This window comes from Oryzias latipes, chromosome 20, assembly GCF_053564925.1.
Source record: "Oryzias latipes strain Hd-rR chromosome 20, Olatipes_Hd-rR_3.1".
NCBI classification, from domain to species: Eukaryota; Metazoa; Chordata; class Actinopteri; order Beloniformes; family Adrianichthyidae; genus Oryzias; species Oryzias latipes.
The window spans coordinates 4,722,679-4,746,980 of NC_136256.1; the positions used below are offsets into that span (position 1 = coordinate 4,722,679).

The window sequence follows — 24,302 nt, forward strand, 5'->3', positions numbered from 1 at the left end:
GTGTGTCAGACCCAGAGAAGCTGAGATGAGTCTGGTTGCTATGGGCCTACAAACAGCAAGATTTGACTTGAGCACAGATGCATAAAGACTAGGAGACTTCATGAATGTCACAGGTCATTTGGATGTTAGCGGGGGGTGGAGGGGCAGAATGTGCCTGCGGAGGTTGGCAGAGGCAGCATTCACACCGTAAAACAAAACATAACATTAAAAAAAACACGAGTTAAAGGGATACCTTGAAATTTTAAAACTTGATTTGTTGTGTTAACATAACCTTTTGTTGTATTATTTTAAAATTTCTTGTTTAACCAAAGTACTGGTGTTTTATTCTGACATAGATTTGAAAGTCATGGAAACATCTTTAGGTTTTGTTATTACTTAGATGTTTTTTTTCTCAACTCATTAAAAAAAACGTGAAAAGTGTTAAGCAACGGTTTCAATTAAATGAAGTTGCTTATTTAAGGAACTCACATTTTACTAAACCAGGCGTGTGCAACCTGAGGCTCTGGGGCCACATGTGGCTCTTTAACCCCTCCATTGTGGCTCTCTGGGTAAAGAAAAATTAGGTTTTATCTATTAAAAGTAACTGTAAACCAACAGGTAAACTAAAGTTTCGTTTTTACTAAACTAAAGTTTGAGTTCATTTGGTTAACTCAAACTTTAGTCAACTTGTTCCCAAACAGTAGAAGGACAGTAGCATCAAACTGATGGGCTGACTACAGTACCCATAATGCTCCAACAATCCTACATATTTTTCTGAAGTCATACTAAAACCTTTTGGTGGATTTATTAGCTCCATGGATCACACAAAATCAATCTGAGGTCAGTATGCACAACCAGAATCTATACTTAAGGTGTTATAAGGTAGATTTGCTATTTTTGAACAAATTCAAGGATTTAAAGTGTGCCTCATGGCTTGAAAAATTTGGCAGGGTTTACTTAATTACCTCTGGTTTAATTTTACTTAGTTAGATTTATTACTTTCTGACTGAGAGGTCAGAAAGTCTATTTTACCACAAATGGTAAAATAGACTTTTTTATTGTAACTTGTATTATTACTGTTATTAAACATTATTACTGTTATTACACTACCTACTACTACATTTGATGCGTTAAGATGAGTGGCACAGGGTGTCTTTTATTTTGAAAGGAAGTAATGTGAACCACTGTCAAAAGTTATAAACTATTACATATTTAGAAAAATAGGATTTTTTATATTATGTTTAATTTATGTCGAACAAACAGTTGGTTATTTATAACTATAATACTAGCTGTCTTATTTTTCTAAGAGTGTAGTTTGATATTGTGGCTCCTAATAACCTAAAGAAAAATGAAAAATTAGAACTACAATAGTTGAACATTAAGATTCTTCCATCCATTCATCAATTTTCTTAACCTGCTGCATCCCTTTTAGGGCTCCGTGAGCTTATAAGCTGGCCGCTGTTGGGTGAAGGCAGGGTTCACCCTGGACATGTTACAAGTTAGTTGCAGGTCCACACAACCGCCCTATCATACCGCCATATCACTGTAAGGTAAGAAGGCAAACCACTGCACCACTGTGCAGCCCATGGAGTCTGAACTCAATGAAGGCTTCATGAGGCTTCTTCTTCTGAACAAAAAGCAAACATTTTACCGCTTAACACCATTTAATGGTTGCAAATTGGAAGAGCCAAAAGAAGTTTGTACTTGTACGGTGATGGTCAGAGGGGCCGTAGGCGCGAAATGGCAGCCACGTCTCTGTCAGTCTGCCCCAGGGCAGCTGTGGCTACAACCGTAGCTTACCATCACCAAGTATGAATGAGGAGTGAATGAATAATGGACACAATGTAGGCGCTTTGAGTGACTTGAAGAGCGCAGAAAAATCCAATCCATTATTATTATTATTATTATAATGTTACGTCAACCGACATAAAATCTCATATTAAACAGTTTTGTTTAGTTGAGATATGACTTAAAACTATAATTTACACGAACAACATGACAAAGAGCTTGTTCAGTTGAATTACAATACTACATTAAAACAGCAAAAATGTCAAAATGCAATCGTCAGTGCTCCTGAAAAGACCAATTGGGGGGCAGCAAAAAGGAAAGGCTGTTTAATTCTGCGTGAAAATTGGTAAACAGTCTTTCCTCGATTACTGTACTACCTAGATTCTAAAAAAAAAACTGCGATAGGTGAAATCCACAAAGTTGGATCACTGTAAAACTCCTCACTTCATGCTTTCCACACTTTTCTCAGACAGACATGAACATTTTAGACTTTTTTCTCTTGTTCAAACTCTCAAAGTTCAAACCTTCATGAAAAAATAAGTCCATGATCATAGAATGAAAACAAAGATCTGATCATGATCCAGGATTTATGTAGATCTGGAAAACTGAACGCATTCTGTACAGGTGCCATGGCACGGGGATTGATCGACAAGCTCAACAGCCAATCAACACGCAGAACACATTGCACTCTGAAAAAACAAAGGCATTTAAAGTTGCAGTGAAAAAAAACTGCAAACAGCGAAAGGTGAACAGCGATAGAGCGAGGGATCACTATATCATTAGTAACCCTTGTGCTATCCTAGGCGCTTTGACCTTTCGGAGTTGGATCATCTAGACCAGGAGTCGGCAACCTTTTTTACTCAAAGAGCCATTTGGGACCGCCCCTAATGAAAAGAAAGCACCCGGAGCCACAACCCGTTTTGACATCATTATATATATTATGCATGTATATATTATATCAAGGGTGCTCATTACGTCGATCTTCAAGGACATGAGTGTAGATCGCGGGCCAGAAAAGATAAAAAAAGTACTTCTTAAAAATCCACCAGCCAATCAAAATCCTCACTGAGAAGTACGGGACTTGATTGACATGTAGATTGGCCAACCGGACATCCTCTGAAACATACATCACTGCAAATGCACATTGTGTTCTTAAAAGGATGAGACCGCGGCCGCGTTGGGAGGAGCCACCAGCTGAAGTTATGGTCTGATCGCTGCATGGAGCCATGTGTTCATCAATGCATGGTAGAAACTGAGAATGTGGAGAGATCAGGTTTATTATTTTGAAGAGTTCTACTTGGTAATCATGTTTCCATGTTTGGGTTTATAAAATCATCCCAGGGAAAGTCTCTGCTTCAACTCCTGCAGAGAAAGCTGCGTCTCAATCGGACGCCCGTGTTTGCTTCTCTCTGACAGAGTTTAAAGCCAAAGCCCCTCCTCCACCTCTCTACCTGCTTTTCCTCTCTACCTGTTCACCTGTTCAACTCCTCTGCAGCTGAGATTTGTTTCCCCCGCGCTCCTCAGTGTGTCCTACACAGAGAGCGCAAAATACGATAGTCGGGTCGCTCCAGCGCAGCACAAGGATGAAAGAGCAGGACGCAGGTTATGGCGGGGATAGAGTGGGTTAAGAAAATGAATGGAAGAAGGCGGCCCGCTGAAGAAATATTCAATATTGTACATATTTTATTTTTAGTCTGAACTATCTTTTATTTAGAAAAATCTTTTATTTTGCTAAATCAGTCCAGTGCGAAAAAAAATATCAACAAAAGTTATGTTGGGCGGTTTTTGGCTGGGTCTGGCGGTTTTCAGATGACTTTTGGGCTGGAAAACTGTGACTCTATCTGGCAACACTGGCGCAAACTCTCTGTCATCAGCGTGTTGCTCTCTGCCCCACAGCACGTCAAGTTCCCGGCAGAAGATCACTCCGGACCGCGTGTCTCCTCCTGCTATCAGCTCTGCAGTTCTCGCCCGATAAATACAAGCTCATTTAGGAAGCTGGTTCTGACGTGGTACGCGCTTCGTACGGAGCCAACAGATGAACAAACTAAAATAAAATTTAATTATTATAAAATACTCATTATTTTCCAAAGTCACAGGGAGCCACAACAAAAGGATGAAAGAGCCACATGTGGCTCCGGAGCCATGGGTTGCCACCCCTGATCTAGACCCACTAGACTAGGGGTCACAAACCCTTTCGAGACTGAGGGCTATTTCATGGACACTAAGTGGTATGAAGGGCGCCACAGGACCTGTTTATTAAAAACCTCCTAGCCCCCCCCCCGCACACACAAACACAATTTGAGGACGTCCTTTCGTGTGCCCTATTTTTATTTGCATATTTTACACACAAAAACATGCATGAATTTTCTAGACTCGTATTACATGGGGGTGAACTCAGTTGCAGAAGGGGGGGCCTAAATCCAAAACACACTTTAGGTTGCGGGCTGAACAAGATAAACATTTATTGAACACACTAAAGCTTAACTTTTAAACCTTTAAAACTTTAACTTAACTTTAACTTTTTAAACATAATTGTGAAAATCATGTTTAGGTCTCATAAAACATAAAAAACTAAATCACAGAACTCATCACTGGGATCACTCCAAAAATATTTGGCATTTTTCTAATTTTGTGCGACACCAACATTAAAAATCCTCCAAAATCCTCAAAACTTTCATAAACAAATTGTCTATTGTTTATTTATGGTCTGAAAAAGTGCAGCTGTTTTCCAGCCTGCATTACCTGCTGTATATATTTATACTATCACCAATTAAAATATAGACAAGTATTAAAAATGTCTGCAATATTTACAAGTATGAATAAAATTCTTTGAAATTACAATCAGTGCATTAATCAGAAAGTCCAGATTTTTGTCATTTAATTGTAATCGAATTTTAATTGTATTCCAATTTAAAGGGTAATGCTGATATTTTTAGATTTGAGCCAATTATGAAAAGAAGACCAAAACTATTTTACATGAAAACATTCAAAGAAAAGATGTTCCACAGTTTCTACATCATTTCCACAAAAGACACAAAGATCATTATCCCAGTTAAAGCGAGAATGTAAAAAATGATTGGAAGGGTAAATATCATTTTATGGGAATGCTCAATCTTCACTAATTCTTAAAGGTGAAACCTCACATTAATGGATTACTCAACCGTCTTAACCTATTCTCTAAATCTTTACATTACATGAATCATAAGAATGCCCAGACTTTGTGTAATTTATTTGATCTATTTAAACTTTTGTAATAGACCCTTATTTTTATTGATAATTTTTTTTATGTCATATGAATAATAATAATAATCCATTTTATTTAAAGCGCCATTCAAGAAACACAAGGACACTTTACAAAACAAAGGTTAAGGTTATATTTGTTTTCGTATTTGTTTTTTTGTCAACCTTTATCTCAGAGTTGATATTGTTGTCATTGACAGACATGCCATTATTGATTGTTGAATATTTGCTACAATTCAATTGGTGCATTCCCTGCGGGCGCCACAAGGGGTGCTCGCGGGCGCCACAGGGTTGGAGACCCCTGGTCTAGACAGTGCTCTGAACCTTTTTTCTTCAATGATTTGAGATCTTCACTGGTGTCCATGGATTACATGAAATCTTTCCACCTTTATCCACCTTTGTCATGGTAGGGAGAACACGTCAATGTAAGGGTGGGGTCATCTAAGATAGCACAAGGGTTATTTTAGTTTAAAGTCTCTTTTTCACTTCAGGTTCCACATGATTTAAGCTGCAACATTAAATATGTTTGGAAACAGGATCAACGAAGGGTTTTACATGTAGATCCTGTTTTTACCAGGTTAAAACGCAGAAAAATGAAGATTCATTAAAAGCTTTGAAAATGTTCTTATACACCAAACCCTTCAGAAATGCGTAAGAATTAAGCACATTAATATCTGATTGTTACGTTTTTCAGACTGTGCATAGCCTCACCATGTCGTTGTGTGTTTGCTTTGCAGACAAGTTCCTTTAGTCACATTATTGCCCCCCCCCCCCCCCCCCCCCCACTTGCCCCCATACTTTCATAATAGATTTATGGTGGTGTTCTGACTAAGCCAGGTGAAAAGCAAACACCGTGTTTCCTTCCTGACTCAGCCGCTTTCCTCCCGGAGTGCACATATTTGTCTGCTGGTGGAACACATTGAGAGATAAATTAAACGTATTTGTGTCTTCAGTTTAATTTGAAAAATAATATAAGTCATTGTCTGAGGGATCTGGGAGCTAAGAAAGAAAAGAATGAGGTCAGGCAGCTGGAAACCCCTCTCTGAAGAGCAAAATTCCAGCAGAAAGCCTCCTAGCACCTGCTGCTGGTCCAAGCTGGAACTTTTGGACTTGTTTTCATTCCCAAAGTAGAAGAAATTTAGTCTTTTAGGATGTGGAAGATGGAGAAAAGCTTAATCCTTGTCATTTTATTCGGCAGATAAGTTAATCCCCATTGTTAAAACAATGTAGAAGATTTTACATTTATTACATTTCCTATTTTGTGTTGGTAGATTGAGTATTTTGGAGACCGCACCATAAGTCCGGACTAAAATGGCCTTATCGTGATGTTAACAGAAGAGAAATCAACAAACATATAAAGAAATCTTTTTGTCAGCACTTGGATGACTGAGGCGTCAACGTGGAAGAAAGTCAGGTTTGAGGAGAGAGAAGGTTAAGTTTTTGCAGAGGAAGATCCCCCACTGATGTGCACAAGCTCAGCCTGAAGCTGCAGGAACATGCAAGTTTCAATGAGTAAACAAGAGTTTGAAGGAAGGAATGATGGTCAATCTGTTCATTTGGAGCATAAAAATCTTTGCATCAGAGAAACTGATGGAATATTTACGACATAGCAATAAAGCTCTGTGGTCTGCAGTTAAAGGCCCTGTCACAGAACCGCTATTTACATTTTGTTCTTAATTTACGGATGAAAATTAATCATACATGACCTACATACATGACATACATTTGTGGTCTTTACGTGAAGTTTTACAGATGTATCGCGAGTGAACCACAGAAGAAGTAAATACGATGCTTTGTTTTTGTTAAGTAGTCAGATTCCTCTGATCCACACCAGTTCTAAGTCAGCTGTTAAGTGTCAGCCGAGCCAGCCCGCCATGAGCTGGAGAGATCTGGGAAAGGGGCCCAGCTCGAATCCAGAGTCACATCCACGCTCGCCGTACTCTGCCACCTACCACAACCCACCTTCCGCGCTGCGCAACAACCGAACGCCACGCAGCTGCAGGCCCATTACCAGATGTGAGGGGTACTAGGGTTTCCGGACAAACAATTCACAACCAACTCCACTGCTTTGACTTAAATGACCAGCCATTGGTCTGCTCTGCTGCTTTGACCCTGCCACTGAACGTACACTTCGCAGGCTAAGTGACGAACAGCCTGTTTGGCCATCTGGCTTCATTATCTCTTGTGTACCTCTTTGGGCGTCTGCTTAAGGCCAGGAGTGTGCTCATATATACTTTTATAAATACGTATACTTACATATATACTTATGGGGCTCCGGTTTAGCTCGTGCTGGTTTGCGAGGCCGTCCGTGAAACCAGGGTTCGATTCCAGGCTCCTCCCTGTTCCCTTCTCTACCTCTGTGCCGGTCCCAAGCCCGGTTGCTTTGAGAGGGTTGCATCAGGAAGGGCATCCGGCATAAAACATTTCCAAGTTTACCATGCGACTCGTTCACTGTGGCGACCCCTCATAGGAAAAGCCGAAAGAGAAACAGCAACTTACATATACTTATATAAATAGATAAATTGAGATGAATATGTAAGATTACAACATGAAAAAAATTCCTGTAATTTTGCCATCAACAGCTCGTTGAATCTGATTCATGTGTTACCAGCTTTCACGTGCAGTGTGCTGACAACCAAAAGCATTATATGTTCTTTCTGTTCTAGGTTCTGTTTAAGTCACTAACCTTGGGCCAGTGGAGAAAAATTAGGCACATTAGCTGCTAAATCCACAGTTAGGAGTCCACTGAACACTTTTATGTTGGCTTAACCTTTGAAACAAATATTTGCTGTACACAGTATCAAGCAGTTATCCCCAGAAGCTAGAGCGCACATGAATCAGGCTTTCCAATGGGTGGCGAGCATTGACTGTAAATACTCTGTATTGCTACGGTCTATGGCTCGGGGCGTCGGCTGGGCTGTGTAGCAGCGACAGAGTACGGGCAGCACGGGCCCCTGATCTGTGGGCAGGGCTGGAGAAGCGGGTGCTTCAGGACAACACTGCTGCCTCAGTGAGTGGCTCCCCTCAGTCGTGGAACTCTGGATCTGGCAGCAGGCGCCGTGGCAGGACGGCTGAGTCAGTGGTCTTGGTCTCACTTCCAACCGAGAGGGCATTCGGGCTGGCCCGGGTCTCAATCAACGCTCTTGTGGGCTGGAGTTGTCCTCCGCCGGTGACCTGGCATGCAGTGGGGCCTGACAGAAGACGGCGGGCAGAATGTGCGTGCAGTGTACTTAACCCTTATGCTATCTTAGATGACCCCCCCCCCCCCCCCCCCTTACATTGATGTGTTCTCCCTACCATGACAAAGGTGGATAAAGGTGGAAAGATTTCATGTAATCCATGGACACCAGTGAAGATCACAAATCATTGAAGAAAAAAGGTTCAGAGCACTGTCTAGTGGGTCTATATGACCCAACTCCCAATGTTAAAGTGCCTAGGATAGCACAAGGGTTAAACACACATGTGCAATGACATATGTCTCAGAAAATGTTTGATTGGCTGTTCTTCATGTCAATCAATCAAAATATGTCCCGATGAAGATAGTTTTTTACTGACGGCATTTTTTTAGAATTAAAGATATATGTTTTTGTTTTTATTTATTTTTGAGGATCCACGATCTACCGTCACATCTTCAATCGCAATCGACGTAATGAGAACTGCTGTCTTAGATGGTCCCTTCAATTCAACTCCAATTCCATTAAAACACCTCCAACTTTCTGTTCATGGATGATAACGCTCCAACACATGGTGCCAGAACTGTCACAGCTAGACTTCAGGAAGTGAGAGTGGCTCATAGGGTTTGGTCAGCAATGACCTCTGACCTGAACACCATAGAGAAATGGTCCCCAACCTTTTAAACGCAGCGGACCGGTATGACATCATACAAAGTTCCCACGGACCGATCTTTAAGAGCGCAGGCGGATGATTATTGTAGCAATGCTACGATAAGAGAGGAACAGAGACGTCACAAGATGAACCCTGTTATCTTATTTAGACATTCATGCCATTGTAAGTCGCACAGGTGTCATCATCTCTCCCCTTCCCACACTCATGGTGCAAAAAAGAAGTACTGTCTATTAAAACTTGTTAAGTCAAAGGCTCCTCTTCTGTTACCTGGCTGGTCGTTTTCCCCTTGGCAAAAAAACTTTCCAAAGACGTTTGTTTCCAAAGGTCCATGTTTTTCATTAGCGGCTATCTTTAATATTGTCTTAATTTTGGGGATAATAAATATCAAACTAATGAAAATTGTGTTTCTTCTCACTCGTTACTTGGAATATCAAAGGTAACTTTAACGTACTTCAAGAAAAGCACTTACGTAAACAACAACATTTCTAATTTATCGTGAGTAGTGTGGTTTCTTTTTAACATTTCTTTGTGTTTAAATTTGTACACACACATTTTTGCCTCATTTTCATGCCTCCCTGCACATAAGCCTTTCTGAAAGAAAGATCTCGAGATAAGGGAGAGGGCCAGGGAATGGTGGGAGACCACAGGAAGCGTCACAGAAGAACCAGAATCAAATTTCATCAAAAGAGAACGTTAATGTCCATAAAATCATTACATCTTCCTCCTCACTCCTGGAATGAAGGCTCCAGCCAACAGCAGATGTTGTTTTAGCTTTGATTCATTTACAAGATGGATGTGTCCATCACACCCGCCGCCTTTCCCCTGACTCATCAGAGTCCTTCGCAGCAGGCAGACGTTTGTCACCGGCTGGACTCGGATCGGACGCTTGAGCGGCGATAGGTGGGGAGGGATGAGACCAGCCAGACGCCTCTTTTGTGCCACCAGTTTTTCTGCGACAGCAGGTTAGAAATGGAAGCAGACGAATGGTCGGAGAAACAAATGAAGAAGAGGACAGAAAAGAGGATCCTGAGGATGAAGGGGCACAGAAAAGGGCCTCCACCTGTTGACATTTGGACACTGCTGCATCAACAGACTTTGGGAAGAGAAACAGATTTGCTCCTCGGGCGCGTGGCCGCTGCCAGGCCTCCATCCTGACTCAGCTCAGATCTGGACCAGCAGCACCGGTCTGCTGAGACAGCTCTAAAATTCTGTGATGGGGGGCCAGCTGGTGCAGAAGTGGGCCAGAAAACAGGAGGAGCACCAGCTGTGTGCGCAAACAACAGGAGGAAGCAGTTTCTGTTGCTTTGTGTGCGTACGCGCAACTTCATCATCCAGTCCAACACAGACCTAAGCAGATTTGAACACAAAGTTCAGGTGTTACACCCTGCTTTTCAAAGGAAAAGGCTTAAAAGAATAAATAAATGAAGGAGAATTTTTTTTTTTTTTTTGACAAAAACTTGTTTTTTAAATATACTGACGATTTTGACATAATTCACGAGAAGAGCAGCCTTTTTCAGCTGCTGGCATTTCATCTCTAATAAAGTTTTGAGTTTTGATGACTGTTAAAGTTTGTTAAGTTTTTTTTTTTTGTATTTTTTTTTAAGAAAGCCTTGGATCTGAAGGGGTTAATCTGTGTTTCGGGTCATCTGACAGATGGCACACTATTTTTGACCTTTTCCAAAGGGCTGTTTGGGATTTATCAGCCTGTAGGACAAGATTATGTAAGTCTGAACATCAGCTGCATCAACATTTCCACTGTCACACATCATTTGCAGATAGTTGCAGTTTATAGACGGCTCCCGCCTCTCCGGATTGCTCAGCAGAACGTGGAGATCGGAGAGTTTCACCAATATGGTTTTGGTTTTTTCGCCGTTTGATCTGCTCTTTGGGTGCATGGTTGCTCTCGCTGTGTTACAAAGCACAGGCAGCAGCTCGCCTCCCCGCTGCTCCCTCTGGCTGTCACAAAGACAGAGCGTCTGTCGGCCCGAACAGCGACGCTCCTTGCCGCTGATTATTGATCACTTTGGAAAAAAGGCTGGATAATCTAAACACTAATGAGGTGGAGAGCGTGAAGAAACTCGTCAATCTAATGAAGGACACGGGTTGACTTCAGCTGACAAAACCTAACAGAAGCTTTTTTATTCAGGTTCATATTCAGAAATACTTCATCGATCCACGGAGGACAAAAAGATCCACTCTGAGGTCAGGAGAGAAAGTAATTTTTCTCGAAATCACACTGTTCAACAAGGAGTTCATCTCAGACACTACAAGCTTCAGACCGCATGTTCAGACTCAAAGTTCTTCCTTCACTTTGCATCTTCCTTCCTCAAAACCGCTCACGGTGTAATGAGTAACCTTCTGCTGAGTCCATCTTCTCTGCAGGTACAATGAATGTTTTACTGCAAAGAAGTGGAGGGAGCATTTTTCTTTGACTTCCTCCAGAGGAAGTCATATTCTCTGCAGCTCTCCGTCAGCGGGTTGCTGGTGAGGCTGCAGTTTGTTCTTGTACAAATATATTTTTATCAGCTGCACAGCTGGGATAAAAACCAGACATGAAAGGATGAGAACATCCTTCCAGGATGCAGAAAAGTGAACTCGTACCTGCAGCTTCATGCAGGCAGTCTCTAATATAAATAGATGTTCCTTTCTCATCCAGCTGCAGCGCACCATCAGAAGAAAGATGTGCTTTCAGAAACACACACACATCTGCATGACACCCAGCCTGGCAGTGGCTGCGCTGTTAGTCCTCTAAATGTCAGCTCGCTGCCTCACGTTGTGATGCCGAACACTTTCCACGGCTTCGTGGAACACGCAACCTGCCTGCTCCTGTGCCCTGGAGCAAAGCGAGGACGTGTCGCTGGGGCATATTAAGAGATGAATTCAGTCCAAAGCCACATGAAGGCAGCCTCTCCATGCTATGCCTCTGCTGAGCTCAGACACTGCGGATTCAGCAGAGGTGAAGCTTGGTGTTCCACACCCAAAAAAAGCATTCTAGTCTGAGTGATCATAGGTACCACCAAAAATATTGTTAAATCACAGAATTAAATGGTTATTTTAAAATCCTGCAACATGTTCAGGGTGTACCCCACCTTTGCCCAACAGTAGCTGGGATTGGCTCCAGCAACCCTGTGACTCCAAAAGACATTTAGCATGCTCTGAAAATGGATGGATGGAGGGATTTTAAATATAGAACCTGAAAAGTAACAAAGATAACAAAGAAAAAAATGTAGAAATTTCAGTATTCAGTTTAAACTAGATTAAGTCACTGTTACCCTTCAGATAACCTGCGTTGTGATGCACTTTAGTGACAATTTAATGTGGCAAAAACATGGAAGTGTTCGTTCATGGCATCAGAAATGGTGAAACTGCAAAGGCGGGTCTGACATCTTTTTCTGTTGAGCCAAAACAAACAACAGACAAGAGCAAAGATGTTACCTAGAAAAAATAAAAAAAACAATGTTACCGATGCAAAAAAAAGAGCTTAGGCCAAAATCTAAAACCTCCAATGTGACTATTTACATTAAATAGTGAGAACAAGGATAACTCCACATTTAAAGTGAACCTGCAAGAAAATCCTGCCCTTTTTTTAGGGCATAAAGATCAGAAGACAAAAACCTCCTATCAGCATTAAATGGAATATTTGCAACATTTTTATTGTGACCTGAAAAAAGGTATATTTCAGATTCGATGTTATGTATTTTGGAGATCAATATAGTAAAACTAGCAAATAGAAGGCGGAATTAACAATAGTTTTAAAAAAAAGTATTTATTTCTGACAAACTAAAAGCAAAATTTGTCAATTTTTTAAGTATTTCAAATAATAACATGTTTCCTCTTATTAACAAGTTACCAATTTAAAGAATATAATTGAGCCCATTCATCTTAGGAATGTAAAGAGTTTGGGGTGAAACTTTACAAATTATAAAGCTTCTCTTTATAATTTTCAGATGAAGTCCTCATGTCTTCAGACGAGGACAGAAGTGTCCGTTCTTCTCTGCTCTTCTGATAATTTTAAAAATCCTTAACTTTTAGTCAGCTGATGCTTTTCTCCATCACCTTTTTAATGCAGTGTTTTACGGCAGAGAAAAGTATTTGAAGAGGTTTTCAAAGAGCTTATTGGTCATCAGATGATGGGTGGATGATTGTCCAGCAGCCTCTCTCAAGTTTGTTCAACAGCAGGATGAAGGGGGTTTCCTCACATACGAACTGTAACTAACAGTCGGAGGCAGATGGATCCATATGCGGAGTTTAATATGAATGGGTAGGAAACAGGGAAAAACGTTGAGAGCTTGAGCAGATGAGAGTGACAGGCGTCGGCTTCGGGCTTTGATGAGGTTAAGATGCAGGTGGGGAATGACGCCGCAAACCTGGACTGAGGACCAGCGATGATCAGTGACACGGCTGAGTAAGCACAGCATGAATATAAGGTTAATAGATACAATGCTTCGCACTGAGCAGAGCTCAGTGCACTGAATATATAGAGGTTGTGTGATTGCAGGTGAGTAATGAATGGGTGGAAGCAGTTGGGAAACATACTGGTATTGAGGGAAAGGGCTGATGGGAATTGTAGTATGGAAACCGGGAAGTGTTAGGTACTCTGGTGATGGCCAGTGGAGACAGGGGACCGGTTGCTAACAAGAACACATACACACAATAATACTACAGAGACTCAGAGTCAGATTCCAGCTCGCTCATTTTCATTGGATTAGCAAAGTGACTTATGGAGGAAGAGCCTGTTAGTAACCATGGAAACGGGAAGCGGAGATGATGAGAGGCATAATTAGAGAGGCAGGCAGACGCTGCAATCAGGAGAGTGAAGAGCATCAAAATCAACTCCTGATCTTCAGTCTGATAGTGGGAGGAAGCAGAGAGGCACTTACCGTGTTCATTACGTAAACGTGTCATTTGTGAGGATCTGATCACAAAAGTTTAGGGTAATTCCATTTTTTATATGTAGTGTGAATTCATAACAAAAACGCGTAATATATAGTTTAGCAAAGTTATTGGAGTGAAGGGCTGGATGATTGTCTTGAGGACGGATGCTTGTCAGTGCTTGCAGATGATCATGTTTGCAGATGACACTAAAATGTGTTGATGGTGAACAGTAAGTGATGATAAAGTCCAAGAGCTGGAACGTTCCAAAGAGTTTACCTTTGAAATAAGTTACTATAAATAAGAAAAAAGGCAAACGTGAGGAAGATGAGCTTCTCCTGGTGGTGGTGGTAGGGCCGGGGTTGTGGTGGTGGGTTGTCTCTGTCTTTCTTTTATTTGGGGCAGGTGGGACCTTTATGTGGGCCTTCGGACTTAACCCCAGGCATCCAGGGACCTTCAATTCTGTCTGTGTTAGCAGTTTTGTAACATAATAACACACAGACACAGACTGGGTTTCTGATTTCTGTGTGCCATGCAGCAACGCATCTCTGCATTCTCAAAGACCCACTCCAATGAAAATCTAGTGAAAAAGGTGTTTTTGGTGTTTTTAACATGTTCTTGTGGGTTTTTCTGATGATGGACTACAGATAAAAACAAAAGTAAGCTTTTAATTGCATTTCTGATCATTTTATTTTTAAATTGTCGCAAACAGAAGCAGACGAAGAAAAGCGGTTTGAGAGAGATCATATATGTTACGAAGAAAAAATACACTGGATAGGTCACAGGCTTCTTGCTCGGCTCCATTCTGATGCATCCCCTTTGCAGACAAATAGATCCACAAATGTTTTTGTTTTCCTCCTCTGAGCTGGAATCTGGATCAAACTGTACGGCTGGATAAATTTGATATTGCTCGCCGTTTTTGTTGCACCAGTAATTTTAGGTTTGGGGTGTAAAGGGCTGTCCATCACAGATGGATGATGGAAAGGCGGGCTGGACTTACTCTGCACCAACAGTCTAACCCACAACTCAGAGGTGAATTTCTAATGAACTCCTGTCGCTCCTTGAAAACCACACAGAATTCTTGATTTAGGCCAAAACAGCATTATCATAATGAAAAGACCACTTGAAACACTTTGAAAATAGTTTAAAAGATGATCGGAGTGGCTCTGCGACAGACAGGCGACCTGTCCAGGGTGTCCCATGCCTCCGCCTAGAAGTGGTTGGGATGGACTCCGGCATCCCCGTGACCCCGAAAGGGAACAAACGGATCAGAAAATGAATGAATGAATGAATGAATGAATGAATGAATGAATGAATGAATGAATGAATGAATGAATGAATGATCTGAGTGGGACTTTAAACCCTTAACCTCATTTTGTTTCTTCCAGGCAGCAAAAGCTCACAGTCTGTCCTTCGTATCTGTCAGGTCTTGTATAACTTTATTGTCTCGCCCTCAGTGTGCGTGTCGCGCTTCCAGTGCTGCGACATCGACACGACAGCAGGACTCGGGAAGATCTGGTGGAGGCTGAGGAAGACCTGCTTTCAGATCGTGGAACACAGCTGGTTCGAGTCCTTCATCATCTTCATGATCCTCCTCAGCTCTGGAGCTCTGGTTAGAAACTGACATTGCCTCTCATTCACTCTGACACAAAGACACACAAGCAGTTGGTAATCTTGTTTTAATTCACTGTGTCTGTTCAGATCTGAAGGAAATAAAGACATTATTTATGTCAATCTGTAAAAATTCTAAATGAAACTAGATTTGTTTGTTAAAATTATTAGGGAATATTGTCTTGAGGACAACCACCTATTGGCCTATTGGACTTACACATTTTTTTATTTTCACCGCCTTCATCTTTTACCCTTCAATCACAAACGAATAAAGGATGCATTCTTTCTAAAGACCAGAAGGGCTCAATGACTCATTTGAAAAAAATTTGAATTTAATGGAAAATGTACTTTTTCACTTTGCATATTTTAACTAAGCCAACTTTTGGACTGTGAACTATTGTTGTTGATAGTTTGTTAGAAATACTACGCAATAATGCAGAAATCCAGAGATTGACCAAATGTGCAGACGAACAAAATGTCAAGAAAAGGTTGAAGGACGGGTGTTTTTTATTGCAACGTGCGACGGTATATGTTCTTGTTTTAAGTGTTAGCCTTTATATGAGTACACTTGTTAAAATGTGTCTCTCCGCTGCCCCCTTCAGGCCTTTGAGGACATCTACATCGAGCAGCGGAGGATGGTTAAGGTGGTGCTGGAGTTCGCTGATAAGATTTTCACCTACATCTTCATCCTGGAGATGATTCTGAAGTGGCTGGCCTACGGCTTCAAGAAGTACTTCACCAACTACTGGTGCTGGCTGGACTTCTTCATTGTCGATGTGAGTTCTGGTGTTAGCATTTGCTGCAATACACTTTGGCTTTTGTCAGTCAGTTTGTACCCCAATAATTAAATTGTGCGCATCATAGATTTGCAGGGTTCTTGTTATAAGTTATCAGGTTGTAGAGGGTTTTTATTCCTTTTTTAGATATTTGTTGTCAACAAAGTCTCTTTGCACAATAGCGTAGCGATCGGAAAAGGTCTGTGAATTAAAAATGGTGTTGAAATGCCTGCAGCACCACTTTGCATCTGTAGATTGTTTCTGACCTTTTCACGCTGGTTTGAATCCTGTACAACTTGGGCAATTTATCCAAAATTAAGCTATTTTTCACATCTGCTGTGGTCTATATCCATGGCAACAGGCAAGTTGTTCATATGAGGAAACAGGGGATTGTGTTTTGAAAGATGCTCACAAGTCCTTTACCCCGCGTTTAAAACAAGTGTTGAGTCTCCTGAGACCTGATTAGCATTTTTTGAACTTAGGCAGTCACTGTGGTACACCACAACAACCAGTGGGGGGCACCACAGTATATGCCCCTGTCAAAGAATTACCACAAAAGAAGAAGCAACAAACAGGTGTTAATGCCTGTGGCCTGGATTAAGTCTTCATATCCTAAAGAGGCCTTAAAAGAGGCATCATGAGTAGAGAGCGCTGCTGGAAAAAAAGCAGAGAAACTCAAGGTTGTTTCATCATTTAGTCGTCTTGGAGATACAATGAAGATACAGCAACAATCTCAAGAATGCTTTACTGTTATTTCACACTCTGCATCTGCATTCAGTTTCAGTATTCTTAGTGAATCTGGGATTTTCACAGTGATGTGACTCAATCTCTACAAAGACTACAGAGCTCGTCAGACAAGAGGAGAGCTCTGAATGAAATTCATTTCATTTAGCAATGCGACCACAATCCTGAGGTTCAGTCTGTCGGTCAAAAGAAAGGTGGGTCTCCTGTGTTCTCAAGAGACCAGATGGAAAGAGATCAAGCTGATAGAATGGGAGCCAATTCAAGCTGTTTTATCATGGTGTGAATGGAAAGAACAGAGGAGGAGATCCTGAAGGAGGAGTTTGATCAGAATGTTCTGGAGATGAAGAGAGGGTCAGATCAGGTGATAAGTCTGATGCCAGATTAACACGTCTGTGGTGCGTCTCTCTTGCATTACGTGAAGAGTCCGTCTTTAGACCGTCAGTTTCATTGTCTCTATTGCATCTCTGGTCTGTCCCCCTTAGCCCCCTGTCTTCCGGAGGAGGGATTTGTGCTGCCACCCTCGTGTCATCAATATCCAAATCTTTAGCACTCAGGCCACATGCCCTATCCTTCCTCACTGGGTCCTTGGAAAATACATGCTTTGTGTCATAAATGATGTTATTTTTTGTGCTTCCAAATGAAACTTTTGTCGTCCATGTCAAAAATGGACTCTGGCGTTATCTGCGGTATTAACGTGCATTATGGTGTGGGCACGGCACGTTAAATGTTAAGAAAATGAACACATTTTCATTTTGAAAGTACAACAGAAGTTTTTCATTTTAAAACCTGTACCTGTTTCCTGTTTCTGCGTTTTTTTGGTGGAAAATTGACGCGTCAACATACTGGAAATAGAACTCCTGCAAAAAGCTTGCGTTGGCGTGCGGGGGGATGGACGTGAGACACAGACATGACAGAGCCGATCCAAACATTCTGATTGATTCATAAAACATTCTATTTTTTATGTCAACGTAACAGAGATGCATTGCAGACAATCCGCAGACGGACTGGTGTAAATCAGCCTTAAATCAACCTTGAAGCTGGAAGGTGACGGTGTGATAGTGAATGTTGTCAGTGTTTATGACCCCCAGTTAGGATGTGAACTAGAGGAGAAGGAGACATTATGGAGAGAGATGGATGAAGAGATCAGGATATATCAAATCTTAGAGAATGAGAGGGTTGCCTGAGGAAGGAAGAAGGGTTGCGGAAGCTAAGAAGGAATAAAGCTAATGAGTCCCAATCAATTATGGGAAAGAGTAGAGGAAGCTTGACTGTGGTTCTGCAGTAGAACATAGGTCAGAAGGATCTGCATTGCGTCTTTGTAGATCTAGAGAAAGTCTATGACAGGATCCAGAGAGAGGAGCTGATTCAAACCAGGATGTTTGCAGATGACTTTGGGATTTGTAGTGAGAGCAGGTGGAGGAACATCTAGAGAGGTGGAGGTTCTACTGGAAAAGGAGGGGAATGAAGATCAGAAATAGGAAGACAGAATCTGCGTGAAAATGAGAGGAACTAAAGTTGATCAGTGAGGTTATAGGAAGCAGAGGTGGAGACAGGAGAAGACTGCTTAAGATCAACATACCAGTCAACAGTGTGGGAAAGAGGATAGAGGTGGAGAGGTCAGTTAAGATTCACTCTGGCAACCCCTAAAAAGAGCCGCTGAAAGACAAAATAATGTGCTGAGTAGAGTAAAGAATGGTTTGTAGTTTATTCGTCTTTATTTATAGGTTAAACATATTAACAAAAATGATTTAAAGGATAACAAACACAAATTTTGTCCTGGATACTTACAGTATTAAGAGTAATATTAACTGCAGAACAAGAAAAAATGAAGGAATGATACTTTAATGCACAATGTGCAAAATCACATAATTGTGTATTGAATTTTAACCTGAACTTAACCAAAGTCTGGTTTCTAAGTGTTTAATCCCAAATTTCAATGACATCGCACCGTGTTTGTGCACACGCTCAGATGGAATCCTGACTGTAGGCTCACAATGTTTGCAAAGAATTTAGTCACATTGCAGAAAACACAACTTCAGCCTCAGAGTCTGTCATTTTCTTTGAGGGAGATGCAACATTGTTCTGCTAAACGTGGTATGCATTGTATGTAAAGTCTAAGTGGTTTTGCTCTTTGTGGTTTGGTGATGCCATCACACAAAGGCCTGGAATAACCCCCCCCCCCCCCCCCCCCCACACACACACACACACACAAAGCTTCTATGTGAAAAGCCACCTGTTAAGAGAGGCCAGTGAGAAGGAGGAGACCATATCTGCTTTTAAAGCCGCTAGTAACTCATGGATAGATGAACAGGAACCTGAACTGATGAAATTGTAAAAACTGTCTGGAGAAACAAGACAGGCCTGGATGGCTTGTCTTCCAGCACAGGAGAACACTTCTGGGCCAGCTTGTGAAGGGGCCAATGGGACCAATCGCAGTGGTTTTCCTCTAAATCCAAATCATTTTGAACCTGTTTCCCTTTGTGTTTACTCCGCATCTATTCTGTAGACAATAATTGACAATACTTTTTTATAAATCTTCATGAAGAACTGAGTTTAAGCCACCTATAAGCAATGTTTTGGAAGATTTGATCATAATTTTTGTCTTTAAGTGAAATTCCCCTCAGGATTTCTATTGACCGTTTTTATTCCTAGTAGTCGCTTGAAAAATTCTTAGCTAAACGTTTTTTTTCCACATGTGTTAATTTTGTTGTTAATTGTTAATTTTTTACCCATCATGCCTTGTTCTTCACTTTAACACAAAATGTCTAACATTTTCTAGCTGCTCCAACAGTAAAGCTCATCCATTTAAACTTCATGAGTAGTCTAGTGTATTTCACACCAGTCCACAAAAACTGCATCTCTCAGCAACCATTGGCCATGAGAATTGGTGGGATTAGGTTTAAGCACACTAAGGAGCCATGTGGAGGTAAACATTAAGACATGAGTTTGAAACTGTACAAATCACTCAATGAAAGACAGACATAAAGTCAATAAACAAAAGCTCAAATGAACAGAAAAGCACTAACTGTCTCTGCTTCAGCTATCAGTGGGGTTGTGTAACACAAACACAGTTATGACCCCACTCTTTACCCTGCAGCAGGACAAGGCTCCGCTCCAGCCGCTGAACACGCTGAGCTGGAGGTCCGGCTTTGCTTGGCTCTCTGGGCTTTTTCTTACCCAGCATCTCCATGGATGACGCAAGTGTTGTGACGTTTTTATGTGACACTAATGGCCTGAAGAAGGAGAAGGAGAGTGAGCCGTGCGGTTCACAAATTCAGTCATACAAATGTGACAACATGATCCAGTTATCGTCAGAGACTGGAAACAGTAAAAATAAAAATCCAAACACATCAACCTGCAGCTGGACTTAGAAGTTCACTTGGAGGACACTTGGAAGTAGACTTAAAGGAGTTATTTTGCCCTGGTGTTTGGGGATGTGAGCCAGAGTCCTACTTCTTAGTAAGTGTGATGCTCTTTTTGGGCCATTGACAGTTTTGTCTTGATGTGGCTCAAACATTGTCTCTGTGAGACCAAGTCAAGTTTCCCATCTGAAGGCGTTCTCAAGCCCATCAGATTTTTTTGGCCTCTGTAAAAAAGGGAAAGCCACAAACTGATCTTTGTGGAACTCCATAAAGTAGTTTTTAATCAAATGTCCCTATATAACTCCTGCATTGCATTCTTGTTGATTTCTATAAAGAAAATTGAGCTGTTCTCGTTTTGTTAGCTTCACTTCGAGTCCATCAAAGTGAAGCTAACAAGAGTCCTAAGTCCATGGGCTGCACGGTGGCGCAGTGGTTAGCGCTCTTGCCTCACAGGAAGAAGGCCCCTGGTTCAAGTCCCAGCTGGGGGACACGAAAAATACATCAATGGGGGACCTTTCTGTGTGGAGTTTGCATGTTCTCCCCGTGTATGCGTGGGTTCTCTCCGGGATCTCCGGCTTCCTCCCACTGTCCAAAAATATGCTTCATAGGTTAATTGGCAACTCTAAATTGTCCATGAGTGTGAGTGTGAGAGTGCATGGGTGTGTGATTGTGGACGTTCTACCCTGCGACAAACTGGCGACCTGTCCAGGGCATCCCCTGCCTACGCCCAAGTAGCCGGGATAGGCTTCGGCAGCCCCGTGACCCCGAAAGGGACAAAGCGGTACAGAAAATGAAAAAATGAACTTTGAGGTCATATCCGTGGAGGTGTTAGTCTATTGGTCGTGTTCCTGTCACATTACGGAGGAAAGAAAAGCAGTTGAGTCTCCACCCTCATTTATCTTTTAGATTCTGACCTTAGATTCTGGCTTTTGCTGGATCTTCTCTGTGAGGGGGCGTTCAGGTTGTACATGTTAATGGTATGTGTTTGCCCCCGGCGTGCGGCTGATGTTCACAGCTATCACTGTGTGACCTGTAGATCTCATTGTTGGATCAGCTGGCTCACCTCATCCCGGTGAACCAGGTCACCACCATGCGAGTGCTGAGGACGTTCAGGGCTCTCCGTCCTCTTCGGGCTGCGTCCCGCTTCGCTGGTATCAGGGTAAGAACTGGTTGGGTTGACCTGCCGGCCCGCTTGCTGAGGACTGCCACTCCGTAGAGGAAGTTAGATGCATGTTTGTGCTTTGAAGGCTTTGAGACGCCGCTGCTGGGAGCTTCTGGTAACTTCCCCCTACTAGGCTTCAGATCGATGAGTTCCACCAAAATCGAAAACTCGCTTTGGTTTGCAAAGTTCCAGAGAAAATCGTTGTTCCTGAACCTCGTGTTTTCAGGGAACATAACAGCATCTCACCTTCTAGTTGCAGCTTCATCAGAGGAGGCTTCAGTAATCTCAACCTTTTCTTTCACAGGTTTTCTTTCCAGCCTCCAGGGCATCCAAATATTCAGTTGACCCCTCTCTCTGTGTCTGTCTTCACTAGAATAGCAGTTAATAGTCCCTCCTCTTTTTCTCCTTCTTTTCCCTGTCTTTCCACCTCTCTCCTCCTCCTCCAGGTTTCTTTGGTCAGCCTGGCGGCCAACATGTTGGGCTATTCAGACTTTGCAGCCATCAAGTCCCTGCGGACGCTGCGGGCCCTTCGGCCTCTCAGAGCCCTCTCCAGATTTGAAGGCATGAGGGTAAGAGACAGTATTAGAATGAGTAAACACACCTGGGCACCTGCAGGGGGCGCTTTAGTTTGAATTAGTGACAAGATTTGACTTCCTTATTTTAATGAAAGACATATGTAATAAAAAATTAGAAGAATTGAAAGTATGGCACGCCAAGCAGAGGCTGATTCTTCATTGGAGCTTCTTAAGTTGAGTTTATCATTCTGTAATGGTTTTAGTGGTTTGGTCTCTCACTCCTTTGAATATTTGTTGCATTTTTTGTTTCTTTTTATTTTGTCCTAACTTACTCTCTGTCCTATCTATCTGTCCTAAGTATATAATCAAAAAATACTAACATCAAATGAGGAGCCATATGCCGAAACTGTTGTGTCCGCCTCCATCACACAAACGAAAGAACAGACGAAACCCACTCTATGTTATGGACAGCAGGGTAGATTTGGGTTCTGTTGATGCTAAAATACTGGTTAAAACACACTACGGCAACATTTTTCTTGTGTTTCTAGACAGGGCTTAAAACTGAAACAGAAACTGCGTATTTGTAGACAAAAATGCTAGCGTGGCTAACTAAAATGTTGTCGGCATTACGTTCACTCATTACTGCTTCTAAAAGTAGAAGAAATGATTTTGATCACACAGTAAGACCAAATTTGTCTTAAGTTCTAAAATGATGGCTGCATAATCTAAGGAAAACCTGCGATATGCAATATTAGTGATCAATTTTGCGATGAAGATATAACTATAAATACATGAACAAATAGCAAAACAACCAAAAACATGATTTCCATTTCATTGCAACAGTTTAAATAAGAGTCAACATAACTTAAATTATTCTCCAACTGATCCTTATCTACATAGGAGGCGAATATCTAACATAAAAGGAGTCCATCTGATTGGTCAAATGCATAAATGGATTTATTTCATTCGTTAAATACTTCAAGCTGCCATAAGATTGTTTTAGCACATTTAAGATAACCATTTATTGCAATGCCGTCTTTTTGCGATATGCGTATTGCACAGCTTGATATCGCGATAACAACAAATTTGCGATTTATTGTGCAGGCCTATATAAAATGTGTTTATATTTTGCCCATGATGTCCCAAATTCAGTGCCCCATGGCGGGAGGAAAGCCTTTGTTTCTTCTTAGCTTCAGGTTTTTAAAGTTTACCATCCCACCTTTTGCCATCAAATGTTCTGACCCCAGATGACAGAGCAGCACTTTGTTCTTATAAAAATGTATTTAAGAAAGAAAATCTGGAGTCTGTAGAATGTGTATACGGTTAAACGCCCTGTAATCTAAATACACTTGCATTTGTTACAATCAGTGATTATAGAAACCCACTCCGATGGAAATGGTGTTTTTGGTGTTTTTAACATGTTCTTGTTGCATTTTTATGATGATGGAGGACATATATATAAAATCATTTAGGATTAAAGCTGAGTATTTTTTATTCAAAGTGTTGTGAATCAGGAGCAGATAAAAAATGCCATATGAAAACAATTGTATTTGTGACTTAGAAACTAAAATGGACTAACTGGAAAGACCACTGGAAACACTTTGACAATAGATGATTGGAGTGGGACTTTAACAGTAGGAGAAGGTAAAACATGTTAGATTTCTTTGGTCAAATAACAGTTACCACACAGTAAAAAAACATCTGTAGATTCTACAGTTTTCAATCATGTAAACAAAGGTGTAAAGAGGATGTTAGGGTTTTGATTAAACAGTTTAAGTAAACATAGATAAAAAAGGAATCAATCGCCTGATCAGACGTTACTCCAGGTCTTCTACTATTTTTCTAGGTGCAATAAAGGGTCTGTGGAGCTAAAATGAGTTTCCAGTCCTCTTTTGAAAACTTGTCCTTCACATATTTAGTCTCACTTGTTGTTTTTCTGAGTTTTATAAACAGTCATGAAAGTTTGAGTGAACTGTTCTATTTTCTCAAAGGTTTTTTTAGCAGCGGCCCTGAAAATGACAATCATAACGCCTTAAAAACCACACAGACGTCAAGTCTGCGTAATCCAGAACGCACCCACAAACCAAGTCAAAAATGACAAATTCTGATGCTATCAGAAATGTTTCAAGTTGATTTAAAGACTCAAAAATCAGGATGTGGTTTCTTTGGACCAGAGACAACATGCTTCATTAAAATGTGACTGTATGGCCGCTCTTTTACTATCATCATATTTAAATTTCTCTGGGTTAAAAAATAAATACAACTTATTTAGCTAGTATTTTATAAATATCTGGTATTCTACAATATTAAAGAGAAATACACTATTATAGTTAAAGTAGTAGTGGAAAGCATTCATCTGGACTTACTATTTATATGGAATCAACCAGGATAAAACAGACTCTACACT

General features: G+C 41.2%; 1 protein-coding gene across 9 annotated transcripts in view; it reads left to right on the plus strand.

Annotated features, from left to right (window-relative positions):
- LOC101167997 (sodium channel protein type 5 subunit alpha) overlaps positions 1-24,302 on the plus strand; it is a 254,888-nt gene that overhangs the window by 211,051 nt on the left and 19,535 nt on the right. For 8 of the 9 annotated variants that reach the window (XM_078938896.1, XM_078938901.1, XM_078938902.1 and 5 more), the window contains 3 exons: positions 15,183-15,337; positions 15,939-16,112; positions 21,827-21,949. In XM_078938896.1, the coding sequence (XP_078795022.1) occupies positions 15,183-15,337; positions 15,939-16,112; positions 21,827-21,949 (452 nt within the window). Of the gene's footprint in view, positions 1-15,182; positions 15,338-15,938; positions 16,113-21,254; positions 21,378-21,826; positions 21,950-24,302 lie in introns of all 9 variants that reach the window. The other variant, XM_078938898.1, reaches the window with a different exon arrangement.